Source organism: Lynx rufus, unplaced genomic scaffold (assembly GCF_022079265.1).
Source record: "Lynx rufus isolate CCGP_SWC_20201006 ecotype Redwood Valley unplaced genomic scaffold, mLynRuf1.p SCAF_23, whole genome shotgun sequence".
Taxonomy (NCBI): Eukaryota; Metazoa; Chordata; class Mammalia; order Carnivora; family Felidae; genus Lynx; species Lynx rufus.
Genome location: NW_025814838.1, coordinates 5,136,772 through 5,152,043, shown reverse-complemented (window position 1 = coordinate 5,152,043; position 15,272 = coordinate 5,136,772). Strand labels below are relative to the sequence as shown.

The following is a 15,272-nucleotide window of genomic DNA, read 5'->3' as shown; positions in this document are numbered from 1 at the left end:
CTGGTAATTGTCTCACTTCTGCCGTGTGTCAGGCCTGGGGAGAGCGTGACTGGGAATCTCGCCCTAAACCAGCCGAACGGGGTCTTGTGGCCTTCGTGAGGCTCAAGTCTTGCTGGGAGACAGACTTGACTTCACAGACAGTGAAGCAAATAATTATAGTCTTGAGAAGTTAGGAGAAGTGCAAGTTCCTCCTCTTTAATAGGTTACGTTTCATTGGGGGTTGTTACGATCCCCATCGTGCCCCTGAAACTCAGGCCAATCGCGATGGGGGGGGCGGGGGGAGGGGAAATGGCCTGCCCGGGGGCCCCATAATGTTGCTGTGCAGAGCCAGCATTTTCCAGAGCTCTTGCCTCTATGCCACAGGGGTGTACATACTTGGGGGTGTAGTGAGGGCAGTATCGTGAGCAGAGACATGTATTACACACCTGGAAGCACGAGGCTCGAGTGTATTTATTCATTCGTTCCACAGAAATTATTGAGCGTATCCGTTGTGCCAAAGCGTTCTTTTTTGAATGGTTGGTGGGTATTCAGTTATTGGGAACACATGAATAGGACTGACGTGGCATCTGACGGCAGCACCACCTCGTCGGAAAAGACAGGAAGCAAATAATTCCCTGTGAAATACATAATTACGGTTTTGTGTTGAGTGGTGAGAAATACGGCATGCCATTCGAGTTTGTAATTTAGGCAATAATGTTGAAGCTGAGATCAGAAGGCTGAATGCAAAACGTGGATATAGGAGGGTGTTGGGGCAGAGCAGGGGAGTGCGAACTGTTAAAGGAATGGGTAGAATGCCCTTGAAGCTGGGGCCACTAGGGAATGTAGGTGGGGAATGCCAAGGTTTTGGGTTAAGGCTCGCACTTTTTGTAGGTTCTTGGAGACTAAGCATAGTCATTTAAAACAGACCTCGGGGCCAGGCTCTGTCAAGCTGATCCTAGCTCTGCCACTAAACCATTCTGCATCAAGTTTCTTGATCGGGCTCTGCTTCTGATGCTGCGTCTCCCTCTCTTTCTGCCCCTCTCCTGCTCATGCTCTGTCTCTTTCTCTCAAAAAATAAATAAATGTTAAAAAAAAGAAAGGAAGAAAGAAAGGAAGAAAGAAAGAAAGAAAGAAACCACAGATGCTCACGTCCTACTCTAGACTCATGGAATCAGAATCTGCTGGGATAGGTCCTGGGCTATAAAGACTGGGCGTGTTTGCCATCTGGGCGCATTTCATTGAAGCTTCTTTTGCACTGGGCTTTCCCTCATCTGAAAGAAACACGCAAAAAGATTGTGAGAATCCGTAAGTTAGTGTTTTAAGACATGTTGTAGGTCTCTCTCCTTCAAGTTCCGTGATATCTTCACCGTAATGTGTTAAACCCTTCAATCTTGTCAAAAGATCACGTTATTAAATAGGGATTCCTTGCGTGAACCGTGGGCTGTCTGTCGTCTGAGTTTTGAAGTGGGGGGATAACGATGGTAACCCACCTTCGGGATGTAAGGATTCAATGAGATCACAGACACGAGGCAGTTAGCACGGATCTGGCACAGCATGAAGCCTTCAATAAATTGTTACCACTTGTTTTGATTTCCCTCCATTCCGAACACTGTTTGGTTGAAGTTACTGAATATGTCATCCCTGTGGATCAGGCTGGTTCCCCCCGCCTCAGGTTATGGCCATAACAGCCCTAATTTAACACAGGAGCCAGTTAGCTTCCCAGGACTCGTGCGGTTCTGTTACTTCTCTTGCAGGTTGTTCCCTCCTTCCTTTCAGAGCCCTCCCGGGGACAGTGGTGATGTGAACGGTGTCAGACGGCTGTCGGCAGGATTAAATGTGGCGCGCTCCCCCACACTGCCTGGCACATGGCAGGGGTCGAAGACTGGTGGTTATTATCAGCACTGTCCCAGTTGTCATCGTCAGTGCCGTGACCATCAGCATGGGCCTGTGCTCTCAGTCCTGCGGTCCTACAGTGAGAACTCTTCTGAGCGGACACTCTGGGCTTATGCTTAAAAATTCCATGGGATTCCGCAGGTATTTTTCCAGCACTTACTGTGATCGCTAACTCTCGCCACTACCCATCTCCCCTCTCCTTGTCTTCTCCGTCCTGTGCTGCCCGCCCAAGGCAGTTCCCTCTGTTGTTTACCCCTGACCCCCTCTCCCCAGACCCTCCCTGTGTCCTGGGAAATTCCCACTCCTTAATCGCCAGCCTCGTCTCTTTCCTCAGCCTCTCCTTAGCCATCTCTTCCCTCTCTTTGCTTTGACCCTGGTCCTTCCCCGGGGATATCCTTTTTTGAAGTCCTCTCAGATGGTGCCTCTGTTTTCTCATACCCCGGGGTATGAGATCTCAGGATCGGGGGTGCAAGATTTGTGTCCTTGTTCTTTGACCTCCCCAACCCCCCGTTTCTTTGAGATCCACGCTCCCCAGGTGCAGCATCCTCTCTTCCTCCTCATTACTGTTTTCTCCTGGTTATTCGCCTGATTCGTGGACGTCTTGGGTGCCTGGCCCACAACCTCCTGTCTGTCTCGACCTTCTTGCCATCAGCCGAGTCGGCTTCATGGTGCGTGTGGAGGACCCAGGCTACGCACAGGGCACTCGTTTTCTGGAACGCCTCATCTCTAGTGATCACCTCTTCTCATCCATGTCTGTCACCATCGCCGCGGTGGCACCCTGCATTTCCGCCCTGGTGCTGCGCCGCCTTATGCGTGAGCAGCGCGGCCTCTCTCGACCCCCCATCTCTGCTTTCCACCTTGCTTGGTCAGCTATTTCTGCTATGTCCTCAGAGTGTTTTTCCTTAGGACCTGAGGGGTTTGGTTTTGGTTTTTTTTTTTTCTGTCCTTTAGATGCCCCTCTAGGCTGGTATCTCTGAGTAGAGCTTAGAGTTTCCCCTGAGATGGCTCCCTGAGAAGGACAGCGGTGGGGACAGACTTGTAGGAGGTGAGGGAGGGAGCCCTGTGGATGTCTCTGGAAACGGTGTCCCAGGCAGGGAGCAGGGAGGGTCGGAGGCCCCATGGAGGGAGCAGGCCTGACTTGTTCCAGGAAGGACCAGGCCAGCATGAGGGAGAAGGAGGAGGGCTGAAGGGGTCTTAGGGACTTGTGGTGGTGTCCGATGGAGAATTTTGAACCGAAGAACGAGGTGACCTGACTTGGGTTTTAATGGGATCACTCTAGCTTCTCTGTTGAGAGCAGCCTCTGGACGGAAGCAGGGAGATCAGTTAATAGGCTGATGGAATATTCCAAGACAGAGGTGCTGCTGTCTTGGGTCAGGATGGTAGCACTGGAAGGGCTGAGAATCGACCAGATTCTGGGTACGTTTTGAAGGAGGAGGTGATGGGATGTGTTGACAGATCGGATGTGGGTGAGGCCAGTGAGTGCAAGACGAAGCCAAGCCCTCTGGCTCATCTCAGATGCGGCTCCCACCAGGAGGCCCCTGACACCTGCAGACCAGGCCCAGCCCCTTCCGTGTTCTCTGTGCGTGTCCTTGCCGGTGGTCAGTCCGGCTGCGGCGTAGGCGTAGTGTTGAACGTTTGTCTGCCCCCGCGAGAAGAAAGGTGCGGGGAATGACTGTGTCTGCCTTAGCCACGTGCCTGCTAGACCCATTTCTCAGGCGGCAAAGTGACAAGGAACTGAATGCCGATGCTCAGGGTTGCACTTCCTGATGAGGTCTCAACATTCTGCTGTCCTGTTTCACTGGATTTGAGTGGTCTGTCTGTTTTAGATACCAGGCCAGGGGCTGTAAGACTGAAATCCTGTTGTAAAAATTACAGAAGTTAATCTGATTTCAACCGAATCCAAAAATGTCCCCCTTGAGGTGCAGGTGGGTCACAGGATCACCTTCCTGGAGAGGCGGCATTTTCCCAAGGGCCTAGGCCTTTCCAGCACACGGGTTGCATCTTTGCAGCCGTGCCCAGAGAGCAGCGCTTGAGAGATTGATCTGGATATTTGAAGGTGGGGGCTGCTGCTTTCCATCCTCAGAGAAGATGTGTCACTTTAGAATTAGAATATTCTGGTGAGGATAAATTAGCTGCCCAACTTGCCCATCAGGAAGGTCCCGTAAATCGTGGATTTTCTGCAACCCTCTCCTCATGTTTTCAAAAGAGGAACAAATTAAATTTTGGAAAATATCTATGAAAAACAATGATTTCAAATCTAGAATACTAATTTTTTTAAATGATTATGTTTTTAAGATTTTTTAATTTTTTAAACATTATTATTATTATTGATGCTTATTTATTTTTGAGGGGGGAGGTGGAGGAGCAGAGAGAGAGAGGGCGAGAAAGCCTCCATGCCATCTACGTGGAGCCCAGTGTGGGGCTCGGTCCCACAAACCATGAGATCGTGACCTGAGCCAAAATCAAGAGCCAAGCGCTTAACCAACGGAGCCACTTATGTGCCCCTAAGACTTTATTTATTTATTTTTTGTTATTTTTTTAATGCTTATTTATTTTGAGAGAGAGCGTGCGCGAGCGAGCGAGTGTGTGCACGCGGGGTTAAGGAGGGTGGCAGAGCGAGAGGGGGAAGGAAAGAATCCCAAGCAGGCTCCACTCTGTCAGTGCAGAGCCTGATGCGGGGCTTGATCTCACAAAATGTGAGATCATGAGCTGAGCTGATACCAAGAGTCAGATGCTTAACTGACTGAGCCACCCAGATTCCCCCCCCCACCCCCATGATTTTGTTTTTAAGTGGTCTCTACACCCAACGTGGAGCTCAAACTCACAACCCTGAGATCAAGAATGACATACTGTTTGAGCCAGCCAGGTGCCCCCTAATGGTTAATTTGTTAAAGGGCAAAAGTGAGTACTTTTCCCCAACTCGTTAGTCTAATTTGAATATACTGTACATATAAGTTTTTGTCTCCATTTTTTTTGTTGTTGTAATTGCTGAACAGTATTCTACAATGTGGTTTTAGTTTATGTGACTGTTCTTCTGTTCATTTGGGTAGCTATGATTTTGCTATTAAAACGGGGCTGTGATAAACATCTTTGCATGTGCGTTTCAGTTTTCCAGTGAGATGGATTTCAGGGGAGAATCCTTTGCAAAGTGGTCCTCGAAAGAGGTTGTGTCCGTTTCTGTTCTCATGGTAAAAGAGATGCTAAATACAGAATATTCTCAGTCTCTTAAATTGTTTGTCAGCTGGCAGGTGGATAATACCTCTTAAAAATTTTTATTTTATTTAAAAAACTTTTATTATACTCACTAGTAAGACTGAGTATTTTTATTAAAAAAAAATGTATGTTTATTTTTGAGAGAGAGAGAGAGAGTAAGCGGGGAAGGGGCAGAGAGAGGGAGAGAGAGGATCCGAAGCAGGCCCTGTGCTATTAGCACAGAGCCTGACGCGGGGCTCGAATTCACAAACTGTGAGATCATGACCTGAGGCGAAGCCAGACGTTCAACCGCCTGAGCCACCCTGGCGTCCTAAGACTGAGCATTTTTAGTTCTTCACTATCTCTGATATTTTTTTACATGACGCCTTTCTCCTTATCATTTTCCTAACTGGGTTTTTGGTTTTTTGTTTCATTTATGTTTTTATTGGTTTGTAAGAACTTGTCATATGTATGGTAGTAGTCCTTTGCCTACGTATGTGTTCCATTATTTTCTCTCAAACTGTTGCTTGTCTTTAAGATTATCTTGTACCGTACATTTCATGATGCAGAAATTCTGAATCTTTATGGTGCCAAATCTGACAGTCTAACTTTATGGCTTGGGGCTTTTGGGTAACGTTTTATGAGACCGTTTTCAATCACTGCCTTTTCTTTTAGCACTTGTATGGTTTGGGCTTCTATTGCTTAGAGCATTCATCTATCTTTATAATTTTGTATGTTATAAGTTAGCAGGTTTTGTTCCTACACTGTCCGTTGATGGTCTGTATCCTCCATTGATTTGAAATATCACTTAAATACTAAATTCTTATGTATACTTTAGCACAGCAATGCATAGATCATTCTTGACTTCCAGTCGGAATTCCTTTTTTCATTTCGATGCCTAAATGTTTTGACTTACGAAGTGTTAGTCGTGACTTGCCAAGAGCTCCTCTAGCTTGGGGTAAAACAGGGTTGTATCAGGGACTAGCACAATCTCCTTAGTTCATTTGAGCAGCTGTACTCCAGGAAGAAAGAAAAGAAAGCGATACTAACGAAAGCATGTGTTTGAGTCTGTGAAAACAATAGGTTTTCAGGGAGTCCCACCCTGTAGACTTCTACATACTTCTCATTGGCCAGAATTGGGCAGGTGACCTCACCCCTAGCTGCAAGAAAGTGTGGGAGGGGAGAATTTCTCACGGGGCAGATTGATACCTCAAACAAAATGGGGGTAAGGAGGAAGGGGTAAGTGGATATTGAATGGGGAATATCCCCCATCGGAGGGTCAGCTATATCGCTCATCTTTCTTGTTCTTCAGAATTTCCCCAGGTATTCTTAAGAGACAGAGGGAGAGGGGAAGGAAGAAAATGGAGGTGGGAGAGCAGGGGTGAGAGGGTGATGATTTATAAAATAAAATGCTCAGGTCTTTAGTGTTCAGTTTGATGAGTCTTAACAAGTGTATGTGGTTGACTCTTGAACAACATGGGTTTGAACTGCACTTATATGTGGCTTTTTTGATAAATGCAGTACAGTACTCTAAACGTATTTTCTTTATGATTTTCTTAATATTTTCTTTTTTTTAGTGCTTATTGATTTTTGAGAGAGAGTGAGCGCGCGCGTGCACGAGCAAGGGAGAGGCAGAGAGAGGGAGAAAGAGGATCCAAAGTGGGTTCTGCACTGACCGCAGAATGCCCAATGCAGGGCTCGTATCCATGAACTATGAGATCGTGACCTGAGCTAAAGTCAGACACCTAACCAACTGAGCCACCCAGGTGCCCCTCTTAATATTTTCTTTAGCCTACTTTATTGAAAGAATACAATATATAATATATCTAACGTACAAAATACATGTTAACCAACTGTTAAGACTTCTGGTCAACAGTAGTCAATTTGTAGTTAAGTTTTTGGGGAATCGAAAGTTATACTCAAAGTTTTGATTGCACAGGAGGTTGACACCCCAACCCCTGTGTTGTTCAAGAGTCAACGGTATATCTATGTACCGCCGCCCAAAACAAGATATAAAATATATCTGAAACTCTAGAGACTTCCCTTGTTATATGTTTCTAATTAGTCTCCTTACCCTCACCAGTCATTTTCTGGTTTCGAAATCTGTGGTAGATTAGATCTGCCTGTTTTCGAATGTCATAGAAATGGGGTCATACAGTATGTATTATTTTGTCTTCTTTCACTCAACTGTGTTCCTTGAGATTCATCCATGTTGTCTGCGTTATCAAAGATAAAGCCAGGGGCGCCTGGGTGGCTTGGTCACTTGAGCATCTGACTCTTGATTCCAGATCAGGACATGATCTCACGTTTTGTGGGATTGAGCCCCATGTCTGGCTCTGCATTGACAGTGCAGAGCCTGCTTAGGATTCTCTCTCTCTCTCTCTCTCTCTCTCTCTCTCTCTGTCTCCCCCACCCCCTGCTCCTCCTCTGCGTGTGCATCCACGCACACACACAGTCTCTCAAAATAAATAAACATTAAAAAAAATTTTTTAAAGATAAAGCTAGATACTAGTTCACGTGATGAGGACAGAGTTTAATCAGTAATTAACTATTCCAATAAGGAAAAGAGTCCAGAGTGAATGAAACTCAACTTCAGTTTGTACAGAGGAGATTTTAAAGAGAGAATGAGGGAGTAAAGTTGGGGGTGAATAAAATCAGAAGTAAAAAATTACAAAAGCCAGAAAAGGTATTGGTTCATGTGAAACCACCTGGATTTGCTCACTGGGAGACAGGGACCTGATCTTTCAGTGTTGGCTAGAATAAACAGTGGATGCTTTCGGCAGCCTTGAGTTTTCTTGGGCAGGCACTAAGGGGTACCGGAATCATCCTAGGGGTGGAGCCTTGAGCTGTTAAAGTCTACATTAGTGTTTGTTTGAGTCTCTATACAGTAAGTCAAGGTTGAAGCCTAGTTGAGAAGAGGGCTCGAGGAACCTGGCTAGAGTTTGGTCAAGGAAAGAGTCTTTGTCAGTTTAAAGTAGTTTGTTCCTATACATCTATGAATACACCATGATTTGTTCGTGTGTTCTCCAATGATAGGACATTTGAGTTGTATCGAAGTTTTTGGTCATTGTGAATAGGCTACAAGGGACATTCTTATACAGGTCTTCAATTTCTCTCAAATAAATGTCTAGGAATAGAATTGCTTAGTCACAGGGTGGGTATATATTTAACTGCTAGACTAATTTCCAAAGTGGTTTATCACTTTACACTTCCCACCAGCAATGTATTGAAACTCCAGTTGCTCAACATCCTTGTTAACATTCTGTATTGTCAGTGAGGGTGAAAGAGCATCTCATTATGGTTTTAAATTGCATTTCCCTGGTGACTAATGATCTTAGGCATCTTTTTGTGTGTTTATTGGACATTCCTACATCTTTTGTGAACTGTCTGTTGAAGTCTTTTGCCCATTTTTGTTGTTAATGGGTTTTGGTTTTGACTCATTGGAGTTTATTATATATTCTGGATAGGAATTCTTTGTCAGATAGATATATTGTACGTATACATACATGGGTAGGAAAATTAAAATTGAAAATATTGACAATAGCATCCAAAAACCTAAAGTGCGTAGGAATAAATATAAGGAAAGACGCAAAACAACTTTACACAGAAAACCGTAAAACACTGTTGAGAGGAATTCAAGAAGACTGAAATAAATGGGAGATACGCTTTGTTCATGCACTGGAAGATTTGATGTTTTGAGATTCCTGTTCTCCCTGACTTGATCCGTGGAATCAGTGCAATCACTGTCAAAATGCTAGCCATCTTTTTTTTTTTAGAAGAAATTAACAGATTGTTTCGAAAATGTATATGGAAACGTGAAGGGTCTTGAATAGCCAAAAAAGTCTTCAAACGAAGAGCAGATTTGAAGAACTTAAACTGCTTAATACTGCTTAATTTGAAGACTTGCAGTAAAGCCACAGCAATCAAAGTCTTTGGCATAAAGATAGATCAGTGAAACAGAATAAAGAGTCCAAGAAATAGACCAAACACAAGTACTGTTGGTTGATCTTCACCTAGATTGTCAAGCCAATTCAGTGGGCGAAAGGGACGTCTTTTTAATGAATAATTCTGGGTAAAGTGGATATTCAAGTGGAAACAAAATGGGCCTTAGCCCCTACCTCGTTCTGTACACATTAATTTGGGATGGATCATAAACTGAAATATAAAAGCTAGAACCATAAATCTTTTATATGAAACCATGAGAGCATATGTTGACAATCTTGAGGTAGGCAAACGTTTTGTATATAGAACCAAAAAAAGCACTAGTTACAAAGGAAAAATGGATGCACTGAGAAAATGAACAGGCAAGATAGACTGGGAGAAAATATTCAGACTACATGTGCTTAAATGTTTTATTTTTTCCAAAAGAACTTTAGCATCATTCAGGCCCATGACATCCTGTTACTATATTCTGTATTAACTGGGTTTTTTGTTTGTTTAAGTCAGATATGAGACATTGTACCATGGGAACTTTCTGATTGACTTCTACTTAACTCACCTTCTTGTGAATGTTGGTTCCTTTTTCATAAATGCCTTGCCCACTAGTCAATGAGTACTTACAGTAGAGGCAGTAGATTTTAGGACATATTAATCCTTGTAAAGTAATTGGGTGTTAGCTGAAGCCAAAAGGCAATACCAGTAGCTTCTGTTGGGAAGAAACGATAGCGTGTGAGTTAATTGAGGCTCAGTTTTGTTTTGTTTTTTTTTAGGTGATTCAACACTTAAGGCCTTGCGGATCTACTTAAGAAAGCAACAGAGCTCACAAGAAAGGAAACAAACTGAAAGTCTGTTTAGGTACAAAGTCTGTTGCCCTTAAGACTTTGCTTCCTGCCTTCCATTTATAACCAAGAATAAAACTACCAAGAAATAGAAACAAACAAACAAAAAAGAGACTAAAAGAAAGAACAATAAAATTAACAATAAGAGGTAGAGCAGTATCTTAGGCTAGTATGCAGTATGTAGTTCAAATTTCAAACTTAAAAGTTGATGCTAAGAGTATCGGATTGATTTTTGCAATTGTATGTGTATGTGTGCATACATTACATATATATGTTTAATGTACATATATATGTGTGTGTGTGTGTACATATATACACACACATGACCACGTAAACACACACATACACACATACACATGCACACAGATATCATTTAAGCAACTGAAGTGTCGGGGGAGGGATCCAAATCCAGGTGGGTAAATAGGTTTGAAAAGCAATAGAATGAAATTTTCTTTTTTTTTTTTAATTTTTTTAATGTTTATTTATTTTTGAGACAGAGACAGACAGAGCATGAACAGGGGAGGGTCAGAGAGAGAAGGAGGCACAGAATCTGAAACAGGCTCCAGGCTCTGAGCTCTCAGCACAGAGCCCAATGCGGAGCTCGAACTCATGGACCGTGAGATCATGACCTGAGCCGAAGTCGGCCGCTTAACTGACTGAGCCACCCAGGCACCCCTAGAATGAAATTTTCTACAGGGTTCTGCAGCTTGAGGGACCGACCTTCACCTCAGTCTGTAAAGCAGTGCCTTCCATGGGGGGTCATTATGAGGGTTGTAGGCGTTCCGTTCCTATTGGTCAAGCATTTGGAATGATGCCTGGCATTGTAGTCAGCTCTCAGGAGTGTTGATAGAAGTAAAATGAACCTGGCCTTGATCCTCACTGGCTGGGAGAGCGCAGAGGGCCCCTGCCCTTTCCTTCAGATGAAGAAATCCCTGGCGGAGAGCATGTCACCCCTTTCCTGTTGCAGGTGGTACTCATGCCTATAGGGCAGAGTCAGTAAATGCTCTCGAGTGAGTAGGCGGTAGGCCCAGATCAGTGTTTCCCACGGAAGGAATGTGAAATGACTAGGTGGCACACAGATGTTTGAAATTTTAATAGTTAGGTATTTATTATAGCGTGTGTTAGAAGAAAATCCCAGGTAGCACGTCAGACCCCAGTACTAAAAAAAAGCGAGTTGATTTAAAGAAATGTTACACTGAACAGGTGGTATGTGAATGTCATGAAAATTTCAAAAGCAATAGGGATTGACCGAAGACTGCGAAATAGGTCTTCCCAAATCTGAGATTTTTGATGCTTTGGGTTTTAAACAAAGTCAGGATACACAAAGAGAGGGGATATTTTCTGGGTTTGGGCAACAGAGGACTGTGGTGGGGACAGACAGACAGCAGCACTAGGTGCACAGCGTCAGTGTAGAGGCGACCACTGTTCACCTTTTGGTGCCTACTCTGGGAAGTCTCGATATGTATACTGTACATGTATGTATATTCACGTGTACGTGAATGTACGCATTCATCTAACAGAATTGGGAACATTCTGTACATAGAGTTTTGTAGCTTGCTTTGTTCACCTGATAGCGTAACCCCAGGTTCAGTGTTCTTACCGAAACCTTTTTGTGTTCATTCTTGACTATTTCCTTAGGGTAAAATCCTAGAAGTGGGATTGCTTGGTCATCGCGTAAATATAACTCTTCAGCTTTGAGTACCAGCAGCCGAAGTGCCTCGTGGCATGGCAGTGACCCTCTTTCTCATCCTCACCAAAGCCGGGTTCTATTAAACAGTTTTGTTGCTGATTTGATAGCAGATTTACTGCTTGCTGTTTCTGCTTTCATTTTGCATTTTTGGGTTTCTTTATTTTGTATATTCAGTGGTCACTTGGCTCTTTGGTGAACTGCCCATTTTTGGCCTTTCTTCTGGGATATTAGGATTTTTTTCCTTACTGATTTGTAAGTTCTTTATGTTTTAAGGATGTTACTCTGTGATGTCACAGGTACTTTTCATCGCTTAATATTTGCCTCTTATGTTTGCTTATGATATCTAAGCTTACTGTTGCTCATGTGGTGAAGGCAATACTGTATTTGATCCATGCTGTGACACACGTTCTTACGTCTTTGCCATCAGCTGTGATTTATTCTCGATGTGTCCCGCGGTCACTGCCAAGCCGTGTTAGAGTTGTCATTACCTGTGCAAGTGGATGTGGTCATTGTTGCTTGTGGCATGGCCGGATGACTACACCGTCAGCTCTTGGGTGCTTCTGTCCACGTGCCTTTTAAGGGCCATTTGCAGAAGGAGCACAAATCCTGATGCTGTTGGAGAACCATCCATTGATACCTCCTGATGAGATCGAGAAAGGCTCAGTAAAAAACCTGCACCTGGACGGTCGGTAGCGTGGAAGGAAATCTTGGAGAGGATGATGGTGATCTCTTGGGGATGCAGCCTTACCAATGCCCTTGGCGGCCCGAAGGTCAATATTGTGTGGAAACTCACAGATACCCCAAAAGGGAAGACTTAACCCTCTTATTGCATTCATCCATTTCCTTTCAATCCGTTTAAATAAGCACAAAAGGGCTTTTGCAGGAGCGTCTGGCGGCTCAGTCAACAGAGCATGCAACTCTGGATGTGGTTGTGAGTTTAAGCCCCATGTTGCACACAGAGCCTACTTGAAAACTAATTAAAGAAACAAGTGGGGCGCCTGGGTGGCGCAGTCGGTTAAGCGTCCGACTTCAGCCAGGTCACGATCTCGCGGTCCGTGAGTTTGAGCCCCGCGTCAGGCTCTGGGCTGATGGCTCAGAGCCTGGAGCCTGTTTCCGATTCTGTCTCCCTCTCTCTCTGCCCCTCCCCCGTTCATGCTCTGTCTCTCTCTGTCCCAAAAATAAATAAACGTTTAAAAAAAAAAAAAAAAGAGGGGCGCCTGGGTGGCGCAGTCGGTTAAGCGTCCGACTTCAGCCAGGTCACGATCTCACGGTCCGTGAGTTCGAGCCCCGCATCAGGCTCTGGGCTGATGGCTCAGAGCCTGGAGCCTGTTTCCGATTCTGTGTCTCCCTCTCTTTCTGCCCCTACCCCGTTCATGCTGTGTCTCTCTCTGTCCCAAAAATAAATAAACGTTGAAAAAAAAAAAAATTAAAAAAAAAAAAAAAGAAACAAGTAAACGGGCTTTTTCCAACAAGCACAAAATTAAAATTGTAAGCAATAAGAAAAACATTAAGCTAACTAGCTGGCAGTGTTTCTTCTTTCTTTTTTCAGTCTTATAATTGATAATGTCTTAGATGGAATATGGCATATAGTTCATGGAGAAAAAGTTTAAAACATAGAGATAAATTAAAACACACACACACACACACACACACACACACACACACACACACAAACACACACACCAGAAATCGCCAGTTCCCTAGTCCTTGTCTGTAGATACGCACATACGCACATACACGTGTTCACGGGCACGTTGGCTACATAGGTTTTTGGCCTAACATTTTTCCCTTCACGGTGTCTTGAACATCTTGGCATGTCTGATCCTTCTAGTTCATGTCTGAGATGACCGGTTAGTGTTTCCTTGTGTGGATCCACCATGTTCAGCTGGGCTCCCAGGGGTGACAGAATTCTGAGCTCTGAAACAGGTTGCCCATCTCCTTTTGGAACTCCCCATCAGCAGTGCCTGCTAGTTCTTTGACCCTTACTCTTCTTAGCAGTGCTCTGTAAATCTTCTTATGTTAGCCACTCTGAAGGGCAGATCAGTGACATCCTTTTCCTCCCAGAAACCACTGGCAGTCTTCTAGATCTGGAGACCGGAAGGAGACGCGTGTTGGAAACATTAGGAAGTGGGAGTCGTAAGGACTCGTGACCGGATACGTTTGTGTTCTGTCCCCACCTGTTACGTTTGTGCACCTCGCCGTGGTTTGGGGCCGCTGCACGTGGCTGCAGAGGTCTCTCCCTGGCTCCCACCACCCGCCTCTCTAGTTTCTCCTGTTTCTCCGCTGTTCTCCAGCCTCCCTACCGACTTTGTTACTGGAACATTCCAAGGCGGTTCCTGTCCAGAGCATTTCTGTCTGCTCTTCCTCCTGTCTAGAACGCCTTTTGCACAGCTTTCTCCAGTTCTGTAAGGACCCAACTCAGCCCATTCCCTTTTCAGAGAGGCTTTCCCCTCACATTCTCTAACGTAGGTCCATCCGTCCTCCATGCTGTTGTCCTTCATCTGTCACAAGCCCTTCCTTCTCTTTGTGTCTGGTTCACTACTGTATCCCCAATGGCTGGCACTTAGCAGACCCTCACCAAAGATGGCTTGATTGAATCAACAGTATTAACTTGACAGAGGATACAGTTGAGAGGAGGGGAAACTGCTCCTTGTCATCTAGAGGAGGGCGGTAGTAAGTCCAACGCAGAGCTTGCGGAGGGGGGCAACTCGATCAGCTTTTCAGCAGGTAGGGCTGCTGGGCATTGGAGTGAGTGCCTTCTTTGTGGTGCATAGTCAGGCAGTGGCTTGGTGTTGTTGAAGGATTCTGGCATCGGATGTCAGGGTTGACCAGGTCAGTTCCAAGGCCGCCTCCAACCCTTAGGTCCATGTTTGATGTTCGCATCACTAGTCTGTGGTTCTTGGACTGCAGATACGGCCTTTACCACTAGATGGCACTAGGTGATTCCTTTGAGGCCGGGGCTCCTCAAATCTGCCAACAGTGAGAACAGCATCTTCTCTCTTTTTTTACTTATTGAAGTATAGTCGACATACAATGTTACGTTAATTTCAGGCGTGCGACAGAGTGATTTGACAAATCTACATATTACTCAGCACTCACCACGGTTAGGTGTCGTCACATCTGTCACCATACTGTTATAACAGTATTATTGACTGGATTCCCTATATTCCACTTTTCATCTTTGTGCGTTACTTATATGACTGGAAGTTTGTACCTCTTAAGCCCTCTTTGCCTATTTGTCCATCCCCCCGCCCCCTCTGGCAACCACCACCTTGTTCTCTGTGTTTCAGAGTCGATTTTGTGTGTTCGGGGAACAGACTTTTCATTGCATTTTACCCCAAACACCCACTTCAACAAAAGCTTCACAAAACCGTCTTAACTCTTACAGTGTGGAACGCATACTGATATTGTCTATTTCACTCTATTCGACTGCATTTTCACAGATGAAGACTTGCAAACTACTACACTGATTTTATTATACGGATGGGTCATAATTCATCGTTTGGAAAGCACCGTTTTAGACAGCTGAGCCTGTTCACCCTTGTAAAACTTGGACAGTCTGGGCCCGTAGCAAATCGTGTCCCTTAATGAGTACTTTGTGCATTTCTGTGCTGACTTGCTGCCTCGAGAAGCCAAAAGTATGTGCTTCCTTATGTGTGTGTGTGTGTGTGTGTGTGTGTGTGTGTGTGTGTGTGTGTGTGGATGTGTGAACGTGGACATGAGAGAGACTGGGGGGGATA

At 44.7% G+C, this 15,272-nt stretch overlaps 2 protein-coding genes across 10 annotated transcripts in view; one reads left to right on the top strand and one right to left on the bottom strand.

Moving 5' to 3' along the window:
• Positions 1-15,272, bottom strand: part of ARHGAP17 (Rho GTPase activating protein 17) — a 154,023-nt gene that overhangs the window by 100,043 nt on the left and 38,708 nt on the right. The window lies entirely within an intron of this gene.
• LOC124518065 (leucine carboxyl methyltransferase 1-like) overlaps positions 1-15,272 on the top strand; it is a 34,388-nt gene that overhangs the window by 399 nt on the left and 18,717 nt on the right. The window contains exon 2 of one of the 4 annotated variants that reach the window (XM_047087859.1): positions 9,774-9,858. The exons of 1 other annotated variant lie outside the window; for it this stretch is intronic. In XM_047087859.1, coding sequence (XP_046943815.1) covers positions 9,774-9,858 — 85 coding nt within the window. Of the gene's footprint in view, positions 1-1,093; positions 2,014-9,773; positions 9,859-15,272 lie in introns of those variants that run through there. 2 more of the 4 variants (XM_047087861.1, XM_047087862.1) reach the window with 2 other exon arrangements.